This window comes from Theropithecus gelada, chromosome 5 (genome assembly GCF_003255815.1).
Source record: "Theropithecus gelada isolate Dixy chromosome 5, Tgel_1.0, whole genome shotgun sequence".
Lineage (NCBI taxonomy): Eukaryota > Metazoa > Chordata > Mammalia > Primates > Cercopithecidae > Theropithecus > Theropithecus gelada.
The window spans coordinates 80349157-80373056 of record NC_037672.1 but is presented as its reverse complement, the minus strand read 5'-3'; the positions used below and the strand labels follow the sequence as shown (position 1 = coordinate 80373056).

At 35.4% G+C, this 23900-nt stretch overlaps 1 protein-coding gene across 3 annotated transcripts in view; it reads left to right on the top strand.

The window, feature by feature from the left end:
- ADGRL3 (adhesion G protein-coupled receptor L3) overlaps positions 1-23900 on the top strand; it is an 868510-nt gene that overhangs the window by 308152 nt on the left and 536458 nt on the right. Inside the window, exon 4 of one of the 3 annotated variants that reach the window (XM_025386284.1) lies at positions 2774-2977. The exons of the other annotated variants lie outside the window; for them this stretch is intronic. Within the exon in view, the coding sequence (XP_025242069.1) occupies positions 2774-2977 (204 nt within the window). The remainder of the gene's footprint in view (positions 1-2773; positions 2978-23900) is intronic. 3 annotated transcript variants of the gene reach the window in all.

Here is a 23900-nt window from a genome sequence, read left to right as displayed (position 1 = left end):
GGCTCTGTTCTAATAACCCTTCTCTATGTGGGTAGTGTAACAGCCTCTCTAGTTTTCCTGCCACCCATTGAATTTCTTTTAAAGATACAGTGAATTTAAATGAGAGTACAAACTATAGACACATAAGATACTTTGGTTTCATAAAACACATCAGTCTACTTTTTTCAATTGACAGTCAAAGTCTACTTAAGCTCCTGGTATTTTGTATTCTTTAGTCTTACTCCATGAAATCATTTTACTCCTCAAGCCAAACTACTCTTTTTAGAACCCTAAGAGTTTGCTTCCTAGTTCTATTGACATGTGTCTTTATGTTTTCTTTATTCTTAGATTTTTTTTCATTTAGATACAGGCACTATTATACTGTTTAGTTGATGCTTGATTCCATTGTTTATTCATTTTTAAATCAATTGTCATTCTTTGCCTACTCTAGAAATGGACCTTTTCTAGAAATATTTGATCTCTAGTTCAGAAGAAATCCCTATTCCCACCTCCCTGTCCTATGCTACCCTTTCCTCCCGAGAGTTTTAATAATTATCCTAAACAGATTGTCTTAAAACTAAGCTCTTTACCCTGGCTTAAAAGCTCAAGATCTGGGTGCTGTTTGCCTTTCTGCCTTCCAGACTATTCTTCACCTTGACCACTATACCCAGCCGTTGTGTTTTTTCTCAAGCACACCAAGGGGGTTCTAGCCAGGAGGCCTTTCCTGTAGCCTGGAAGTTCTTTGGCTGTCAACTTACAGTCATACAACTGAATGTTGTATGATTAGCAACTTTAAATCTCACTAAAATCCCAATTTATATTTTATCTCCATATCCAAGTATTTCACAAAAACCTAAATGAAGTAGTCTTTACATATTACTCTATTTAGATTTTTCATAGATTTCTCATAATTATATGGTATATTTTCTCTAATGTTTATTTGTGTGTTTTCTAATCTCATAATCATAATGATGTATGATTCATTAAAGTAGCTTTGTGGTCTGTTTTCTTCACCAAATTCTCCAGCACCTAGAATAGGACCCAACATGTAATGGGAGCTCAATAAATATCTGTTGAATGAGTGAACAAATAAGCACATTCTCCCCCACTCTAGATGTGCTTATATTTTAACTTGGCTGAGGATAAAATCTTTCAATTTTTGAATAACAGAAGTTTATAAGATAACCTATTTTGATAACCTTTGGCTAATTTTCTTCCATAGAGCAGTAATAAAGATGTTAGAGAAAACACGCCTGTATATATTCATGTAAAAATATTTTTATATTAGTCATATTGTCATTTTAGGCAATGAAGAGAGGGATATCTTAGGAGCCAAAAGATGAGAAATGATGCCACTAGAGTGAAACATCAATGAAGGCAATTACTTAGAGATGTTGATTTTCACAGTTTTTTGGTCTTGAAACTTGTTTTCTTCTTTGTCACCTTTTTCATTTACACAGGCTATAAAAATGGCATTCAGATTACGTTTGCCTAGATATTTTAGTAATCATACATTGTAATAAATTCAAATAAAAATGTTGTTTTGGGACAATGTCTCAGACTTATATGTTAAAGTTTTCCATTATAGATACATTGTTTAATATATTTCTTAATATGATTTTTTTTCTATAAAAGTTGTATTATTTTATGTGTTTTGGGAGGGATATATTTTACACTCCTAATTTGCAAATATTTTATATAGCAAGAAATTATGGCACCACTGTATAAATTTCTAGTATTAGAAAGATGATCATAAAATTCTCTTGCATTATTGATTTTCTTAGTTTCTCTCCTGTTTAATGTTAGCCACATAACATTATTGTGTTTTTATACATGCATGTTATAACATGTTAAAAAATACGTGTGTGAAGCAAAATCTTTTTCTTTGTAAAATTTATCCTTTCTGTTGGCAGACATATTTTCATTATCTTTCCTATTTATTAAACTAGTTGCAAACAGTGTAGGGAAATATGTATCTCATGTGTCAATTTATCAGAAAAAAAATCCTATATTTAAATATCTCTATTTTCAAAGCATAAAATGTATGGGTGTTTTCTGAATTATTTTTAAAAATCATGTATACTTTTTTTTCATTATTGTCTTGGTCTTTCATATTTACTCATTTATGTAATATGTACCATTTGTCAGTAAAATCACTGTGTATTTAAATGGTAAAAAATGTGTGTATATCCTTTTCACCTTAATGTCCACCACAGATCTTAATACAGTATCTCTCCAAAAATGGTAGTTAAATGACCTGAAAACATATAAATAAGTATAAAAAAATCCATATAAGTGTAACCATACTTCAAACAAAACAAATAAAGGAAAAACACCTCTCTGGGACTTTCTTTACCAATTACCTTATCAAACATTTTGTGTAAAAATTGAGTTTAGGAATCATTATTCTTATTTACACTTATGTAGATATTAGTGTCCTTAATTTACATTAGAGTGCTGTGAATCTATAAAAATAAAAATAATATTTATATTTTTTCAGGTAGCTTACTGTGCTTTCAATAATTATGTCTAATTTTCTAATCATTATTAGAGATTTGGATGAGGGTTTTTTTTAGCTTAATTAAGATAGTGTTTAACTAGGATAGCATTATACTAGGGGCCGGGAGGTAGTCCTCTCAGCTGTAGGGTTGTCTGAGTAGGGCCTGGGGTGGTTGGAATCTTGGGCCTATAGCCTGCGGCAGAGAGCAGCCTTGGAAATAGCCTCTACCAGGGCTCCCCTGAGGTGGGACTGAGGTGAGCAGGGGTCTGATGGTGCGCCCTGCGGTCCCCGCAGGTGGCAAGCACAGTGAACGACATCCAGCCCTTGCTGCTCCATTGCGACACGCTGAGCGCAGCCCAGGAGGCGCTCTTCCACCCAGACATCTACTTCAGCAGCCAGCTGCAGAGCGCACCGCCGCTCATCGTGGACAAGGGCCCCGTGGAGCTACCAGAGGAGTTCGTGGTCCAGGTGCCCAAGGAGCACAGATTGCAGCCCAAGGTGCGGCCAGCGGTGGGGAGAGAGGGCTGGGGGTGGCTGGGCAGGGGCTCCTGAGAGGCTCAGCCCCAGGAAGTGCCCCCAACTGTGTCTTCTTGTAAGTTTACTGTCTGCATTCACTTTTGTGGCTGATATTACTACTTAGTGATATCCTGGCCAGTTTTAACAATGCATGCCTGTTCTACATTAGAGCTTCATCATTATTTTGAAATGTTTGATTTAAAATATTTGATTGGGTTTGAAGTATTTTTGCATTATCACAGGAAATTTAAAATTACTTTTAGTGACACTTTCAACTCTTGTAAAATTTGAAAGGCTCCGTAAGTTTTAACATGTCTGATCATCTGCTTGTTTGAAAAAATTTTCACCAATGAAAACTATCAAGATTTTGAAAATATTATGATTAAGACGTCTTGGTTAGGAATTGCGTATTAGTCATTTAAAGCGTAAAACTTGGTAGAAAAGTTATAGTTACTGAAACAACCTAATTTTCTCATGAAAATACGGAACGTTCTTTCTATAATATTGCCTCTGCAGCAGGAAAGTATAGCAAGTGGCATCCAGCCCCCAAAAACTCCAGTGAGGAACGTTAGGTCGTATTCCCGAACACTTTACATATTATTTTTTATTTACATAATATTTAGGCAATGTAATTTTTATTTTTCTCGCAAAACTCCATATAGGTATTCTTATTTCTGTCATTTCCTCCAGAGAATATAGTATTTGTAACTTTCTTTGTGAAAAAGAAAAAAGCTGGGAAGCATTTGGCTGGGGGAACTATGAATATCAAATCTTTCCTGAAACACAGTCACTCTTCTGACCCAAAAATGTCTTGAGAGGGATACACATATAAGTAATACTAGCAAAAGAACATGAAATATCACAGTATTAGCTGCGTTTATCTTCTAAGCCCCATTAAAGAGTTATCCGGTAAAATAAATTGGAATACTTTGTTTGTTAGGACCTAAGGGAAGTGCATCATTAATCCATTTAGATTTGAGAGACCCGTGAGAGTTCAATGTAGTTCTTCAATTACTGTGACCATGAGGCAGAATAAGAGCATGTGTAACTTTGCTTTCACAGTGGCTCTGTCTCCTAAGTCACATCGTTCAATCAGCAGCCTCAAATCTCTCCATTCAGATTGGCCTTTCTTCCTTGTAGTGGTGGTTTAGTAGCAGCAGTGATGACGACAGGCAGCAAAGTGGTGGATGAGTCCATGCAATTCCATAGAAGCCTGTAGAATGGACTCCAGTGTGTTCTGAAAATTCAAGGACAATGGATAGTAAACATTCCTTAAGAACTTCTTATTTTTCCCTGTTTTGTTTGTATTACCTTTTCAAACTTGAAGTTTTCTAAATTGGGTGCACTTTTATTATTCCCAGAATGTGCTTCAGCAGTCACAAAGATTTCATCATAACTTTGTCTTATGTTTTATATTGTAAAACAATAATATGTAATGAATATTAGTTAATTAACTCCAATGCCTATACATTCATCAGAATTTCTAGTATTAAGAAGAAATACAGAAATAATATTTAATTTATATGAATTCTATAAATATTTAAATCAGCAACTAATGTAAACACACACACACAGCTGCTGGAAACTCTGTCTTCTGACAAAAATTCAGAATATCAATTAGAATCATTGTTTCTAAGAACATTATACTGAATTTAAATATTCTCCAATTTTTATAGCTTAATAAGATTGTTCTATATCACTAGATTTTAGTTTTTGCCATGTATGTGGCAAGTTACAGTGCAGTGATGGGTTTTAAATCACATTTTTAAATCAATTTACAAATGGAAAAGCTGTATTATATTCTGTTTTGGACAGAGATGAAAAACGAGAGTACAAGCCGATTTTATGTGATATGTTTAATGGAGACTGAGGTTAACGTCTTGTGATTTAAAAGGCGCTTACAGAATTGTGTTAATCTGTTATGATGAGTTGATACTTTTTGAAAGTTGCTTTTGTGTGAAAGTAATTTTATCAAGGAGACAGAAAATAAAGGTCATCTTAGAATATTCCCTGTAGAAAGAATAAAGAAGAATAAGTAAATATTATAGGGGCATAATCTTTCCTAATATGGAAGACAGTACATACAGCTAGAATGCTTGGACAGGTATTAAAAATGAAATTGAAGTAAGAGATATCACATTATCTTGAGCTCTTTAAATTGAAAAGACGTGGAGGAATTCGAACAAGAAAATGTCAGTGAATTCAAGTTCTTACCTTTCCTCCCCTCCTCCACCTTCACGAAACAAAAACAAGTCTGTTATAGAAACAAGATACTTTAAGAATATAAAGCTCAAAAATAAATAAAATAATAAAGGCTGATATTACTGCAATCTTTGATTTGAAAAAAAAATTGATATTACTTAAAAGTATATTAACCTCTGTTCGTTCTGTAGGTAGCCAAACAGGCAAGTACAAATCCAATGAAAGCAGCCATAACAACAACATAACAAAATGCCCTTATTGGCTTGAAATTAAACTTTGTTTTTTTTTTTCCCCCGCTTTGAATTCGTTTGACTCTTGATAGCTAATAGCACTTGAGAGTTAATGAGTATTTGGATTCATACAAATTAGGACATCTTGGTAAAACAGCAAAGCCTGAAGAATTTTTAAAAATAGTTCTCCTAAGTTTCTTTTTAGTAAGTTAAAGCAGAAGGAAGTCTAAGGGTAGATTTCCTACTTAATGACTAGATATCAAGGCTTTCCCTAGAAGCTACAGGAATGTTAATGTGTTTTTTCAATCAGCATATTTCTTGGTTTATTTTTTATCTCCATGCAGCTGCATTAAAAGTTCATTGAGAAGATCTACAAATAATGTTCCTATAAGCCACACAGACAGTGATGCCAAGCCAGTACAAGTTTTCTCTAGGAAAACAGCTAAAGCATTTCAGGCCTGACAAAACGTCTGAAAAACTCTACCCTGGGCTCATTTTAAAGTTCATCTTTTGCAAGAGCCAAAAATGCTTCCACAAGAGGGTTGTATATTTGATAGGTCCATTTGGAGAATTACATCAAACTCTACTATAATCTTAAACAACAACAACAACAACAACAACAATAACAATAACTTTTTCCTTCATACCTGGGTTTTAATATTTATAGATGGGAAGGCTTCTATAAACCTCTGTGTGTGTTTGTGTGTGAGTATGTGTGTGTCTGTCTGTCTGAGGGGGGTACTAAATGCAGGAATAATGTTTTAAGAATATGTCATAGTTACGGAATTCTAAGGACCCTTGAGTACTAAACCTTAGATACCAGGAAATAACATCCAGGGATTTTTTTTTTTTTTCCTGTGAAACCAATTTTTCTTCTGCTTTTCCCAATCTTTCCAACAGCTTTATCTGCTCATTGTCATTATAAGTCACTGTCAACATGAATTGCACACCACTCCTCCCCGCCGGAGCACCAACAACCAACTGGTACTATCCTTCTTGCCTCTTAGTACAGATTTCTAAGAAAGGAAATTTAATCCCCATTGCGTTAGGTAAATATCCCTTACATAATTACTCATGTCACTAGCCATTCCCTGGCCCAGAGCCCACACAGTAGCAATTGTGTAAGAGAGGCAATACTAGGAATACCTATTATAGGGGTGAGCGTAAAGTCCTGTGGAGCATGTAAGGGGATTATCTGCTGGCAGGTTAGAGAAGGTGTCCCTGAAGATAAAGTGGTCTCTAAACTGCAACCTGACAGACAAGTAGTAGTTCGCCAAGCACAGATATGGAAGAAGAAAGATACTATTCTGAGTAGAGGGAACAGCAACACAAGGGCCTACTTCAGGATGATTGGAGCACAGAAGTCCCAAGGATAATTTCTAGATATCAGTCTAGAAATGATCTGGAGAAGTGGTCAGAGATCTGGCCAGGAAGAGCATAATGGTATAACATTATGAGGAGTTTAAAATTTCCCGATGGTAATGAGGAAAAAATTAAGTTGATCTTAGAGGAATTAAGCAAGGAATGACACATTTGAAGAATTAACAAAAACAGGCTTCAAGACCAATGGAGTGTTCATCATATTGATGCAGATAGATAAGAGTCTGTTCTATTGGTGGGTCTGACTCAAGCAGTGAGTGACAGTAGTGATGATAACAGCCAAATAATAGGACTTAGATATTCATTGCACATGTGAGTAAGACAGAGGGAAAACCCAAAGGAGAAAACCAAGTGTCTGGCTTCAGAGATTGCATTATGAATGAGTTGTACCATTTACTGAGATAAGAAAGACTAGAGGAGATGGAGAATGTAGGCAAGGAATGATGATGTTGTTAACCAACCATTTACTGATTTAACAGAAACCCAACTTTCTGCCCCCAAATTTAAGTACCCGTAACTTAAATACAACATATACATCTGAGGGGAAAAAAAAAAAAAAAAAAAACTAAACTAAAAATGTTATGTGTTTAGTGTAAGTGATTCTCAATAAAATAAATAAATAAATAAATAATAACAGGTAGCATTATTATTTGTTAGGCATCTTCTTTTGGCCCAGATGTGATAAGATATCCAGAAACATAAGGGCATCTGCCAGGATTTTCATTCAATCCTTCCTTCTACTTCCCAGTAATACCTAGCAGGAATATAGTGGAACCAAGGTTGGTTCTGAATTTTGAGCTCTGCTGTCTTTCCAGGCCTAGATATATTTGACGTTCATTCAGTTCTTAGTACAATGTTCCAAGGCAAAATTTGGAAAGAAGCGGAGACTACTCTGCTCGTATTTGCTCTCATTAATAATGTAACATAGCACACACTTCAGTAAAATAATAACAAAGAGTAATCTCCATGTGTCTTTTGAAAATGCCTCAGAAATGAACCCTGATTAATCTCTTGCCTAATTATAACTGGTTATTAAATAGCATGTCCCTTGATGACAGTGTAAAGTGATGCTTTATCTTGAGGAAATGGTTAATGTTCGCATTGATTAAGACTCTTGAAAATAAAAACTGTGCTCAAAAAAGAAGTGCTTTCAAAGTTGAAGATCCAAGACCACAATTGCAAAGCTTAAATAATTTTATATACGATGATGTAATAGACTGATAGGAGCAGGAAAGGGTGGCAAAACCTCATTTGTTGGGTTGCTTGTAACACCATGATTTGGGAATGGAGGGAGCCAGTTCTTTTGTACATTATGAGATCACTAACTAGAGAAGTCATTCACACTGGGCTAAATGAAGAACAGAAAGAAGTAAATGTAGGCTGCTTTAAAACCTGTAAGCCAGAAGGCCTACATCTAGTATGAAGTTAGTAGGAAGCACTTTTCTCTCTTGCTCCAAATCACATCATCACCACATGTCTTATCCTTCAGCCACATGGAGGTTGCGTCAATTTACTAGACAAACCATGCTTGCCACTATACCTTTGGCAAGTATTACCTTTGTTGGCTGGAACGTCCTATAGACCACCTAACTGTTCTTCAACTCAGCTTAAATATTTGTTGTAGTGTTGAATCTCCACTTTCACTCATCCATAGTCTTATTCCTGACAAAACAATTTCTATTCTTCTGATTTTGAATTTGACTGGTCTGAAAATTGTGCACGTGTGTGTGTATGTGTGTATGTGTGTGTGCTTGTGCATGCATATGTGAGAATGATGAGTAATCCTTCTGGCATGTTCTCATGTTCTTCCCTTACTCCTAAACTTTTGGAAAATGTGGTTCTAATTTTGTTACCACATTGTAGTCTGAAGTGTGTAGGTGAAGTCTAGGAATTTGTGGGGAGGTATGAAGGTGAAAGATATTTTAACAGAAGAACAGGGATCAATGTTGCTACAGCAAAGGAAAACTCTGTTTTACAAGTTCAGCCTTTTCGATGTATCTCTTTGCTGCAGGAGAATAATATAATGTGGCTTTTAGAGTGCTGTGTTAGCTGCCTTCTTCTATATGACACTGTAATATTATTTCAGGTAAAAGCCCCGGTTCACATTTATTTATGTCTTTCAGTGAGGTTTGCCATTTTAGACAAGACTTAGAGTCTAATTGATATGCATAATACATTCTTTGTACATCACTGTTCAGAATTCTTATGTGCAGCTAGGGTCATCTTATGATTTTATGTGGGAAGAAAGGTAATAGGCCTCTAGGGAAATAGGTCAGTTATTGAGATTTTTTTTTTTAAATGTTTGGTAGCCCTAAAGATAATTTCAAAGAACTTCTTTAAGACCCTGTTTTTCCCCTAAATGGTGTAAATACCAGAAGGAGTTATCCAATTGAAAATAAATGTGCGAGCTTGACCTTCAAGTATTTCCAGAATAATATGATAAGCTCAGTCTCTTTTTTCTATTGGTGTAAATTACAATTTATATTCCTTCTTTAAAAGGCATGAGTAGCTTTTCAAAATACCTACAGAAATTATACTTTTGACTACTGATTTTTTTTACCAAGAATATTAATAACTAGAAAATAGGTGCTGAACTTTGACATTTAGTGCTCAAAACGTTTTGGTTTTAAATTTAATTAAGAATGTGCTTTAAATTGTCTCCTTAAACTATTGAGCATCTGCCATGCTCAAAGTATTATATGTGTGTTTCAAAGGAACACATTTTATACAATGGCAGATACTTCTCAGAATAAGTCATTACTAGGAAATATCTTCCTTTTTCTTCTCCATCCCCTTACCTAAAACAATGTGTGGTGTAATAGAGATCTGAAGTGTATCCCAGATACAAAGAGAAAACTTACATTATGTTTATAGAAGTCTTAACACAAAATTCAGGTGAAAAGAAAGGGCAAGTCAGACGATGTCCGTAAAACATCAGACTTTTGTAGACCGCCTTATGCTCCTGTTCTTAGAATCTGCATTTCCCATTTATATAAGTCTCCAGTACAGAAATGCAGAAATTTGGCCAGGTGTTCTAACTTATTCTTTCTTTCATATATGCAATTAATTAAATTGATGATTTTTTTTTCTAATTCTTACTGCTTAAGGAGCTATTTCTTTTTCCTTGTTATTAGGCATATCTTTAATTCTTCTTCGCTAGTTTATTTTTACTGCTGCAAAGATGCTACTGGTATGGAATTGCAGTAAATGGGCTCTAAAGTCAGATTTGTTTCAGTCTCAGCTTTACTGTTCACTAACTGTCTTACCCAAGTCCAGGAACTTACATTCTTAAAATCTTTGTTACCACATCTATAAAGTGTGATATAAAAATACATACATTGTAGTGATGTTGTGAAATGGTAAATCATGTGGTTCCTGAGACCTAGTAAGTGTTCCCTACTACTGTTTATCCCTTTTCTAAACTTTCTGTTTTATAATAATCAAAACAGAGATATATAATGGAAAATCCATGAAAAATGTTTAATAAATTCATTTATTGACTTGTTAATATAGCTGTATGGATTGGGGAAAAGCAAAATAATTTTTGAAAATACTGGCTTTACATTTTGGGCACATTCAGGGGTCCGTAGCTTGGGTAACTGAACATTGATTATAAACATTTGGGAGAGACAGTAATTTAATTCATATATTTCTTGTGCCTATAACATCTATGGTACCCTTTGTAAGGTTGTCCCTTTCCCCAAGGACTTTGCAATCTATTGCTGGCAAGAGAAAGAATAGGTAAACCAAGTATGCAGTCAACTCTATGATTTGGTGGAATATGGTGTCAGTTAAATGCTGTCATATTTTACAGAAGGAAACGACATTCCTGGTATGAGATGGGGATAAAGGAGAAAGGAGGATTGATAAAGCTCTTTTAGATAAGATAGTATTTTAATTAACTCTCAAGGAAAAAATCCCTAAGATAATTTGCAAGCATGGATGAGAGGTAGTAGAGGAAGGTGTTCCAGAGAACTGAGTTATGTGAATAAAATTACAGTTGGAGAGAATTGTGACATTTTTATGAAATGTCAAATAGTCTAATTTAACCAACAACAAGAACATGGGGAAAGAAATAGTGAGATAGGAAGTTTGAAAGGCAGTTTGTAGCTATCTTATAAGGGGGTCTTAAATGTCAGAGTGAGACTCTGTACATAATTTTGTCTGTAGTGGGGATTCATTGGAAGTTCCTAATTAGAGTTGCAGTTTAGAACCTGCTAGGATTGTGTGGGAAAAGTTAGGATGGAGTGGGACTTAAAAGTAGACAGCTCAGTTAGGGTATTGCCATAGGGTGAAAAGTAATGAGTGTCTGAACTGGGGAGATAGGATTGGGGATAGAAAGAAGAGGAATGATGTGAGAGATGCACAGATAGCACTACTGGGCTACTAATTGGATGTAAGAGGTGAGGTCGAGGGAAGGATCAAAGATGCTGAGGTGACTGGGTGGTACCATTCACAAAATTAGGATGTCAGGTGGGAGCATTGCCTTTTCAGGAAAAAAATAATGGTGAAGTTGGTCTTAGATACATTGAGTTAGAGTTGTAAATGTGAAGCAGATTCTGAAAATGTGAATCTTTGTCAAGAGAAAAGTGATCATTAGCGATAAAAGTTGGCAATTTCTGACAGAGCTGATAAAGACGTTGATTGGGGTTGATGAGATTGCCCAAGCAGGGAAGGGACAAGGAGGGATGCTGGGGATGCACTTACCTTTAGAGAAGGAAAAAATGCAAGCCGTTGAGAGTGATCAAGACATGGGTTGATACAATTGGTAAACTGAAGTGAAGTTCCATACTTTTCTTACGCTTTGCCCCTCGGGCAGCCTCTGCTAATGCTAATCCACAGAAAGTTCATACAGATGTAATAGGGTGATCACAGAGCATGAACTAAGTGGATGAGAAAATGATTGGTTTTGATTCTCACTGATAAATTACTGACTCAATGACCTTTCATAAATGCCATATTTGTAAGGAGCGCAAGTAGTAGAGGATTAGGCTTGTGAGTTTTATCTGATAGAAATGAGGAAATATGACTACATTTAGTGATTTTTCCTCCATTTTGAAATTATTATACCTTTTTTTTTTTTTTTGGATCATTGGTTAATTGTAAATCATCAGGCTAAAGTCGTGTTGGAGTGAACACAAGTTGGAAGACTGCAATACACTTAGCTGGGCATGATGGCTTATGCCTGTAATCTTAACACTTTGGGAGGTCAAGGAGGGAAGAACACTTGAGGCCAGAAGTTTGAAACCAGCCTAGGTAACATAGTGAGACCCGGTCTTTATAAAGGAAAAAAATAACTGGGTGTGGTGGTGCATCCCTGCTGTCCCAGGTACTCAAGAGTCTGCTTTTGAGCCCAGGAGTCTGAGGTTGCAGTGAGCTTATTGTGCCACTGCAGTCTAGCCTGGGCAACAGAGTAAGACCCCACTTCAAAAAACAAATAAATACATAAATAAATAAGTTTAAAGTATTTAATTCGAGGAATGTTGTAATACCTTATAAGTAGAGAAACACTGGGATATTTTTGAATCAGTAACTAGATGAATATAAATATATTTTCAAATAATCTATAGCAAAAACAAAGTTAAGACTTTAAAAAAGTCATTTTAGAATTCAAAAATTATACTATGGCCAAAATATTTGTCATGAGTGATACATTTATTGAAACTAGCCTTGAAATATGAAAAAGTAAGTCAACATTATTTGCAACAGATTTTTTAGACATAGAAATATTTATATTCATCTTTATTTCTGCCAGCTAGTAAATACATTAATACTTTCATAATTTAAAAATATCAGGAATTCAAAAACATATAGATTTCTCAATTTTATTGGAAACTTCTTATAAATGTAATGTATTTCCATAGTTTCACATCTGAAAGAAAAAAATATACCATTCTGTCCATCTAATGTTTATAAATTTCCTTTCATTTATATTAAATAATATAATTATGTCTAATGGGAAGATAACCTAGCAGAATTATTTGAATGGCCTATTTTGTTGATTATTTCTTACCTATATTTTATTTCTCAAATTCTTTGTCGTCTTAAAGAAACAGCTATAGCAACATAGTATTACTGAAAATATACTTGTGTGAAACCTATTATTACATTCCTCCCATCTTTAATTGACATACATACACATATGTACATATCCATAAATTTATATATAATCATTACATATGTGCAATTTAAACAAGTTAGAAATGTTTAGGTAACTCATGGATAGAAGTCTACTTTTGATTAACTGTGAAGGCCACTTAAGATTTTGTTGTAGTTCAGAGAATCCTCCATTTGGAATTTTTGTAAGATGTTAATGTAAATTAGAAGAATATTATTATTAATTGAAAATTTCAAGTCGTGCTTTTGGTTTTTGTTTTTAATCATATGAAATGTATTTACTTTTCTTTCCATTAACAAGATTGTGATATAGACTTTGAGTTATAGAGCAATATAGCAAAGGAGACAATAAGGTAAGAGCTTTAAAACTAAGCATAACTTAAAACCCTCCCATTGACTAGGCCTTCCCACTTTAACAGGATCATATTGTACAGTTCCTGGTGCCTACACTGTGTTCAGACTCCACTTTTGTTGGTTGTGTTCTCTCACCACCATGCCCTTCCCTCTCTTTTGTTGCCATTCTAACTTCCAGTCATCTTTTAGTTCTTGGCACTTGGGGTGTGAAGCAGTGTAATTTAGTGATTAAGAAGATGGATGCTTGGTCCACAATGCTGGGTGTCCAATCATGACTCATTTGAAAGATGTGTGACCTCACTACGCTTTGGTTCCCTCATTTTTCAAATAGAAATAATAACAATCGGCCGGGCGCGGTGGCTCAAGCCTGTAATCCCAGCACTTTGGGAGGCCGAGACGGGTGGATCACGAGGTCAGGAGATCGAGACCATCCTGGCTAACACAGTGAAACCCCGTCTCTACTAAAAAATACAAAAAAAAAAAAAATAGCCGGGCGAGGTGGCGGGCGCCTGTAGTCCCAGCTACTCGGGAGGCTGAGGCAGGAGAATGGCGCAAACCCGGGAGGTGGAGCTTGCAGTGAGCTGAGATCCGGCCACTGCACTCCAGCCTGGGCGACAGCGCGAGACTCCGTCTCAAAAAAAAAAAAAAAAAAAAGTAAGAAATAATAACAATCATAACTCATAGGATTGTTGTGAGTATTACATGAGTTAATTCACATCAATTACTTGGAAAATACTATCACTTGCAGTAAGCAGTCAGTGTTAGTGATTCTATTCTTCTCTCTTCTCTCTGTTTTATTCTGTTCTATGTTCTCTGTGTCACTTCCTCTGGGAAGTCTTTCTCGGTCTCTGGAGGTTGGGATATACAACACTATCATACCTAGTCTGTTTACTCATCTGTTTTTCTCCTTGGACTCTGTTTAAGAACAGAGGATATATCTTTCATCTTTATATCCCAAACACCCAGAATTGAGCACGCTGTGTAGAAGGTACTCACAATTGTTGAATGAGTAAATAAATTAATGGGATTTTGGAAATATGTGCCACCATATGGGGATTTATATAGATGCAACAATAGCCTACCATACTGAGTAAGCTCTAATAGAAGTTAGGAAACTGAAAGGCTAAGCGACCAAGGTGCCATAATTCTAGAATCATGTGGTTTGTTTATTTTCTAGCCAGAGGCAAGGATGCAGATGGGGGTAGGTTTACACAATTAGGATAGAAATCCATGAGGTGGAAGAACCACACTTCCTTAATTTTGTTTTATGCCATGTTGCAGTATCATGATTCACTTTCTGTCACATCAGCTATTGCTGCTGATGGTGTGGTTACAAAGACCAGATATGCAAGGAAGCTCAATAGTTGGAAGGTGCCTAGAGGTAGAGGTAGTAGCACAAGGCTTACTCTATTGGAGAAATGCTGGGACTCAGACACTGAGCACTGCTGTAGCTCACTGATTTAACCTGGTGAGCTACGAAGGCTTATGTCTGAGTTTTTCAAGCAGAGAACTCATTATGGCCATAATGATGCCATAATGGATGTTACTAAATGAGACAGATTTAGAGTCAATAACAATCTGGAGGTGACATGATCTGGGCTTTATGAATATTCAAAATTTATGGTCTTTTTATGTTTTTCTAAGTGACAGTCTTATTTGTTCCATTCTTATTATTGATGTTCAGCAGAACTGTATTTTATAACATGTCTGTAGCTTACTAAGTTACTCTCTATTCTAAGTATACCTTATGAGTTCTGGATGTGTTTCCCAAGCTACTTGTCTATCCAGTATGTATATTTAATATATAAGTTTTATCTATGCATTTTGCTTCTTTTATCCTACAGCAGACTGGATATTCTCAATTAAAACAGCAAACACTATACTACATGTATTATAGTTAGGCTAACCTTATGTTCTAGTTTGCTCAGAGAGTCTCAGTTTATACCTGCTATTCTGCAGTAATCCTTAATGTGTCCTCTTTCACTCCCAAAGTGTCCTGATTTGGGTGATAATTTATATAATCACCTTGGTTATAATCCAACATCTGCTACTTATAAAACTATGTAAATTGAAGTAAATTATTTAATATCTCATCTGTTAGTTAGTGGATTGGGGCTAGATTATTTGTAAAGCTCTTGCTAAATTTGAAATTATTTGACATTTATGGAATGATATATAAAGCGTTTTACTTCTTTAAGGCTATTCATAAGATTTCTGCCCTGAAGACCACCTTTTTTTTTTTTTCATTACAAATGGTTCTAAATGCAAGTTTAGCATAAGTGTATGCATTAACTGCTTTAGAATGTGCAAAATTGAAGTTTTAATTTATACTTGGGACAAAATATTTAAGATATTATGACCATAGATTTAAAAGTAAAGAAACTAAAAGTGCTTTTATTAATTTCTTTAAAATTGAGTGTATTAAATAAAGGGCTTTGAAATCACTACATGTGGTTTTAAAAGTATTTTATGGCTTTAAATTCAACCTATGCTTGTATTCCTTATCTGTACATTGGAATAAAGAGTTGGCAAGGAATACTAATTTCTAAGGAAATTAATGGTTTTAGTTTTCAGTATGATGTATTTCCAGGGGTTCATGAGCCAGTTCTGTAGGGATTTTGAAAATAATGGGTTTTAAACTAAATAGAATATTTTGCCACAGATTTGGACATTATCTACAGAGAGAATATTGCATAAGTGCATGATTTGTCTCAAAGGTGTTAGTGTAGATATAGAAGGATAGTGAAGAAAATGCAGATAGCATTTCTGACTGTCTCTGCTGGTCAGCTGTTCCCTGGGTCTTTCAAGAGGTACCACTATATGGACCAATTTCTATATGGTCTTGCCATATAGAAATTGGGTTTGCTACCCTCCCTACAAAAATCTTCCCAGAGTATACGGATATTTGAACTATTTCTTTTTAATGTGAGAGTACTTGTTTCAGCTCTCCTCAAGGCTAGACAGCTCCATGGCTCAGTGCTGAGTTTGGTAAACAAAAGACTGTGAGGAGATAGGTTTTTGTCTTTTGGAATTTTGTACTTTTGTTGTTATTCCATTTCTGAGGGGGTGGGATAATATAGTAATTCATTATTTAAGTTTCCCTGCACCCCAGCTTAGATGATTTGATTCTACTGCAAATATGATACTACCAGCTCTCTATATTGCCTCATTAATTTTGAAAATAGCAAGAGATTTGATAGGTGATTAAGTGACTTGAGCTGTTGAAAACTTCCTCACTCTTATGGGTGTATGGAGAAGCAAGAATATTGGAAACATATTCTTCTGTGTATTTTTGGCAGTTTATGGACATTAGTATAAATGTAGATGGCAACACTTGGTGCTTAAATGTACTAGAGAACTTATCACATTCTCTTTAATTATGGTTATGTGTATTTTTCTTCCTTATTTGGTTATAAAATCCTTGAGGTAAGGGCCTGTGCTTTATCATATATTTGCCAGAGTTCTTAATATAATCCATGGCTCATAGTGTTAACTCAATAAATATTTCCTTACTGGTTATTAATTGTAATGCAAATAGCAAAATATTTGTAATTTATAGAATACCACCTATGAAAACATGAAGTTGCTGAAAAAATATTGCAATGATTATATTGCCATATCACTTCAAGCCTGTTGAGCAAATAAAAGCAAAGAAAATGAGTGTATGTGTGTGCATACATGTTCTTTCACAGACCTGAATCTTGGTAAAAATAATTAGGTGCATTGCTCCTACCTGCATCCTACAGGAAACAAGGGTGTTTTGTTTTGTTTTGTTTTCCCCTAGTCTAACTTGCATTACACTAACATGCTAAAGTTCACATTTCAGTTGTTTGCTTCTGGGCTTTGTAGAAGTTGCTCACTAATCCCCTTGGGATTGTGGAAAGGGAAAAGAGGTGAGTGCCTTGCATCATTCTGTGGCAGCCTTAGGGATTCATTCAAGAGCCTTAGTGGCTTGCTGTGGTGAGAGCGATCAACAACCTTCCAGCAGGAAAGACATTATGATTATGGCATTTTGTTTCCCTCCTTCGGCAAGCATTGACTGTGCACCTACTGTGTGTACAAAAATGACTGCATCTAGACCTATGATAGAAATCTGAAGATTTAACTCCTACTTGGGAAGAAATTACAAATGAATAGATAAAATATAAGAAGAAGCAGAGAGAGCAATATTGATTTCAGTAATCTTTGAAGTATACAGGATGCTTATTGTAATAGAATTTCCATGTATGATGTACTTCCTAAATTTCCAGTAGTATACTTTAGATTTCCTCAAGTCTTCATTGCCGTGACCTTAGTAATTATTGAGAAAAGCAGGAAATCTTTTTATCATCCAGTATAATTTTTGTTAGCCTATGGAAATATTATTTTCACCTTTCATAACCTGACTTTAGAGTATGTAATACAGTGTCTGTGTTTCAAATGAAGGTGGTGTGTTCTACCACATGCACATAAAATAAGGAAAGGATCATTGTGGTTCTCTGAGTAAATTGCTTATTTGATATCATTCAATCTGTTTTATAACATGAAATAATCAATAAGCTAAAACAAAATATTTGGCAGAATTGATGATCTCTTCCCTTAGGAGTGATCTTGGAATCAGAAGGCGTACCTTAATTTATACAAAGGTCACCAGTTTATACTGTGTGTGAGGAAAGAAGGCCGTCAGATGTGCGTGACTGCATCTAGACAGAAAAAGTCTTGCATTTATAGCCAGAGCAGCTTTTTGCTTTGTCTTCAAAGTTAGAATAAAAGCTTGTATGACTTGGAGTGGGAAAAAACTTTATCAGCAAGATCATTAATAACTTGAGACTCCGCTTTTCAAGTTACAATTAGCTGCTCAACAGCTGTGACCTTCAAGAGCTACTCATTATTGTTGGTCCTGATTGTTCACTCCCACTGTAGAGCTCTTTTCAGAAATAGTTTCTCTGACATCATTGACCCCAGGGGTCAGAGTGAGAAATGAGTCTTCAAGTACTCATTTGTAAGTCTTGTTGCTGCAGGATGCTGCATGCGTGTGGGTGTGTGTGTGTGTGTGTGTGTGTAAGGAATTCAACTGATGGCTAATGCCTCACTGTAAATCCAGCTGTTTGGTCAGATTCCAATTAGGATGATGCCTGTTAGATGAAGAGGTACTACTGGGAGCAGCCAAGGGATTCAGTGTGGCCTCAAATACAGAGTAAAACCGATAGTGACACCGGCTCTGTTTTATTTAATTTTTTTTTTTAAAAGGTCTCAACACACATGCTGGCCAAACTCTGCCATGCACTGTGTAGCATCTCAGCGGATCAGCAGGGATTTTAGACCCGCTGTGTGTTTGGCATACACTGCAGCCCAAAGAGAAAGTGGGGATTAGAGAAACTGTAGTGAAGTATGAAATGAAAACTCAGTTGGAAAAGGAGGACTGGATTATGTTCCGCTTCTTTGCCTCAGTTCCTTTAGATATTAAGAACATGGGACCCTTTGGAAAAGGGATTTACTTCTCAGGACAAGGTGTAGTGCATGATCTCTACATTCTGAAAGGAGCCTTAATTAGGGAACAATCTATCTGCCATAAAACAAAAGAATAAGCAAATTGACAGGAAAGTTGATAGAATTTTGATAAGGACGTTTCTGGCCAATGAAGACCCAGAATTAAATCTTGCACTCTGTGGGTGTCTTGTCAGTAAAATGTATATATGATGAAGCTTTTGAACATGCACCCTTGGCAGTTTCAACCTAAGATCTCAAAGGCTGAAATCATTGTGATGTGGCAAATGGGATCTCTGTAGGAAGAGGTAGACTGGTTTTAGCTCTGACTCACTTCCAAACCACAGGAATTAGGACAGCACCTCTGGACTGTGTGTCTGAGGCCTCATTTGTGAAAGCAAAGGAACTAGGTTAGACTTGGACAATATATATTTCCTGGGAAACTGGGCTACATTGCATTCTCTCTGAGAGCATTTGTATTTCTTTATCACCTTTATTGTAACTATTTTCACTAGTTTCACTATTACTAACCTCAGTAACTAGAAGATAAACCATTGAATAAAATCTAAATAAATTGTAGAGATCCTTTTCTTTGTTCTCTGACCTTAGCCTCTATATCATACCATGCTTAATTGTTTTTTATGTCTATTGTAAAATGGTTAGGTTGTCTATTTTCTATTTTTTGAAATGACCACATGGATTAATTTTCTAATATTATGATTTCTAAAGCATAGCTTTGCACTCAAGTGTCTGATAAGGTTCTCCTAATAAATAACTTATTACTGGTGAAATGGACACTCTTTTTGACATTTTAGCATTAAAATTTGCAGATTAATAACAATGACTGCAATAAGTAACTTAGTGAAAAAATGCTATACACTATGTACGTATTTTTTGTTATTTTATTTTATTTCAGATTGAGGGGATACATGTGCAGGTTTGTTATATGGGTGTATTGTGTAACGGTGACACAATTTTGATTTTGTTGCATTTGCTTTTGAGGTCTTAGTCATAAATTTGCCTAGACCAATTTACAGAAGAGTTTTTTATGGATTTTCTCCTAGGGTTTTTGTTGTTTCAGGTATTGCATTTAAGTCATCTTTATCCATCTTAATTTTTGTATACAGTGAGAGATAAGGGCCCAGTTTCATTTTTGTGCATATGGCTAGCCAGCTTTCCTAGCAGCAATTTATTGCATAAGGTGTCCTTTCTCCATTGTTTATTTTTGTCAGCTTTGTCAAAGATTAGTTGGTTGTCTCTGTGTGGCTTTATTTTTGGTTCTATTCTGTTCCACTGGTCTATGTATCTACGTTTATGCCAACATCATGCCATTTTGATTACTCTTGCCTTATGGTTTGAAGTCAGGAAATGTGATGTCTCCAGCTATGCTCTTGTTGCTTAGGAATGTGTTAGCTATTCAGCCTCTTTTTTGGTTCCATATAAATTTTAGACTTTTTTTTTTCTAATTCTGTGAAAAGTGATGTTGATAATTTGATAGGAAATGCATTGAATCTCTAGATTGCTTTGGGGAGTATAGTCATTTTAATGATAATTGACTCTTCCTATGCATGAGCATGGCATGTTTTCTATTGGTTTATGTCATCTACAGTTTCCTTCATCAGTATTTTGTGGTTCTCCTTGCAGAGGATTTTAAACTCCTTCATTAAATGTATTCATCGATATTTTATTATTTTTGTGTGTGGCTATTTTTAATGGGATTGAGTTCTTAATTTGGTTCTCAGCTTGAGAATTGCTAGCATATAGGTATGCAACTGATTGTTGTGTATCAATTTTGTATCTTGAAATTTTACTGAAGTCATTTATCAAGTCTAGGTGTCTTTTGCAAGAGTCTTAAAGATTTTATAAGATCATGTCATCAGTGAACAGAGATAATTTAACTTCCTCTTTTCCAATTTGGATGCCTGTTTTTTCTTTCTCTTGCCTGATTGCTCTGGCTAGAATTTCCAATACTATGTTGAATAGGAGTGCTAAGAAGTGGACATCCTCATCTTTTTTCAGTTTTTAGGGGGAATACTTTCAACTTTTACCCATTCAGTATAATGTCGGCCATTAGTTTGTCATATATGGCTCATATTATATTGAAGTATGTATGGTTTTTTTGTTTGTTTTTTTTTTCTTTTTTTTTTTTTTTTTCTTGAGACGGAGTCTGGCTCTGTCGCCCAGGCTGGAGTGCTGTGGCCGGATCTCAGCTCGCTGCAAGCTCCGCCTCCCGGGTTTACGCCATTCTCCTGCCTCAGCCTCCGGAGTAGCTGGGACTACAGGAGCCCGCCACCTCGCGCGGCTAGTTTTTTGTATTTTTTAGTAGAGACGGGGTTTCACCGTGTTAGCCAGGATGGTCTCGATCTCCCGACCTCGTGATCCGCCCGTCTCGGCCTCCCAAAGTGCTGGGATTACAAGCTTGAGCCACCGCGCCCGGCCTTATGTATGGTTTTTTGATGCCTAGTTTGTTGAGGGATTTTACCAAGAAGGGATGCTGGGTACTATCTAATGCTGTCTCTGAATCTGTTGAGATGATCACATGGCAATTGTTTTTAATTTGGTGTATGGAGTAAATCAAATTTACTGAATTGTGTATGTTTAACCATCCTTGCATCCCTGGAATAAGACCCATTTGATCGTGATGGATTATTTTTTGGATAGGCTGTTGGATTTGGTTTGCTAGTATTTTGCTGAGGATTTTTGCATCTGTGTTTATCAGGGATATTGGTCTGCAGTTTTCATTTGTTGTGCCATTGCCAGATTTTGGTATTAGGATGTTACTGATTTCATAGACTGTGTTAGAGAGGAATACTTTCTCCTTAACTCTTTGCAGTAGTTTCACTAAGATTGGCACCAGCTTTTCTTTGTACATCTAGTAGAATTCAGGTGTGAATCCACCTAGTCCTGGGATCCTAGTAGTTTTTTTACTACTGATTCATTTTTGTAACTAATTATTGGCCTATTCAAGATTGTATTTTTTTTCTTGTTGTTCAGTCTTGTGAGATTGTATGTTTCCAAGAATTTATCCACTTCTCTAGGTTTTCTAGTTTGTGCATATAGAGATTTTCATAATAGTCTCTGATAATTTTTTTGTCTTTCTTTGGCATTGTGCTTATTTCCATCTTTTCTTCTTCATTAATCTAGCTGGCATCTATCAGTTTTGTTCATCCTTTCAAAGAACAAATTTTTTACTTCATTTATGCTTTGTATTTTTAGGCTCAATTTCATTTAGTTCTTCTTGATCTTTGTCATTTCTTCCCTTCTACAAGCTTTGAGTTTGGTTTGTTCTTATTTTTCTAGTTCCTTTTGGTGTGAATATTAGGTTGTTAATTTGAAATATTTCTATCTTTTTGATATAGGCATTTCGCACTATAAACTTTGCTGTTTTTGCTGTATTCCAGAGGTTTTGGTATGTTATGTCTTTTATTTGTTTCTAAATTTTTTTTGATTTCTGCCTTAATATTGTTGTTTACCCAAAAGTCATTCAGGAGTGAGTTGTTTAGTTTTTACATACTTGTGTGGTTTTGAGAGTTCCCTGTGGTACTGCTTTCTAATGTTATTCCACTGTGGTCTAAGATTATACTTGATATTATTTCAATTCTTTTGAGTTTATTGAGACTTGCTTTATCACTAAGCATATGGTTGGTTTTAGAGAATCTTCCATGTGCAGATGAGGGAAATTTATATTCTACATTTATTGGATAGAGGTTCTGTAGGTATCTACTCAGCTCATTTGGTCAATAGTCTAGTTTAAGTCCTGAGTTTGTTTGTTTGTTTTCTGCATTGATGATCTGTCTAGTGCTCTCAGTCTGGTATTGAAGTTCCTCACTATTATTGTATAAATATCTGTCTCTTTTTTTAGGTCTAGTAGTATTTGTTATATAAATGTGGGTGCTCTGGTGTTGGGTGCATATCTATTAACATTTAGGATAGGTAAATCTTCTTGTTGCATTGAATGCTTTATCATTACATAACGCCTTTCTTTGTCTTTTTTTAGTATTGTTGGTTTAAAGTGTCTTTTAACTGATACAAGAATAACCATCCCTGCTCTTTTTTGTTTTCCATTTGCATGATATGTCTGTCTCCACCCCTTTACTTTGAACCTGTGAATGTCATTACACATTAGGTAGGTCTCTTGTAGACAACAGATGGTAGGGTCTTTTTTTCCCCTCCAATTTGCCAGGTAAATCTTTTAAGTGGAGCACTTAGGCTTTTTAAATTCAAAGTTAATATTGATACGTAAGGTATTATTCCTGTCATAGTGTTGTTAACTACTTGCTTTGTACTCGCAATTGTGTAACTGCTTTTATAAGATCTGTGAACTTGAGCATTTCTTGTAGAATGTGTCTAGTGGTGAAGAATTCTCTTAGCATTTGCTTGTCTGGGAAAGACTTTATCTCTCCTTCATTATGAAGCTTAGTTTGGCAGATTTGAAATTCTTGCCTTGCTTTTTTTTTTTTTTTTAATTTAGGTAGTCTAAAAAGAGACTAGATCTGTTTTGGTTTGTAACAGTTTTGGTTTGTAAAGTTTCTGCTGAGAAGTCAGCTGTTAGTCTGTTGGGATTTCCTTAATAAGTGATTGACCCTTTTCTCTATTCTGCTTTTAAGATTTTTTCTTCAGCATTGATTTTGGTCTGATGAGTGTGTGCTCTGGTGATGTTCAGCTTGCATAGTGTCTTGTAGGTGTTAATTTCCTGTATCTGGATATTTACCTCTCAGGCAAGGTTAGGGATATTTTCTTGAATTATTCCCTCAAATATGTTTTCCAGATTGCTTATTTTTTCTTCTTATCTCGCAGTAATGCCTACAAGTAATAGGTTTGGTCACTTTAAATACTTTTATATTTCTCAAAGACTTTGTTCATTAAAAAAAAAAGTCTTTATTTTTATTTTTGTCTGGCTTAATTCAAAAGACGGGTCTCCAGTCTCTGAAATTCTTTCTTCTTCTACTTGGTCTAATCTATCATCTAGGCCTCCAACTGTATTTTGGAGTTCCTTTAGTGAATCTTTAAATTCCCAATGTTCTGTATAGAGAGAAACATTTAATTCTTCATTCTTCACTATCACTACACTAAGATTGCTTCTATTAAGATCAAGTGTTTCCATTTTACTAAATCCAAATTCAGTGTTTGTTTCCTCTATCCTTATTCTAGCTATC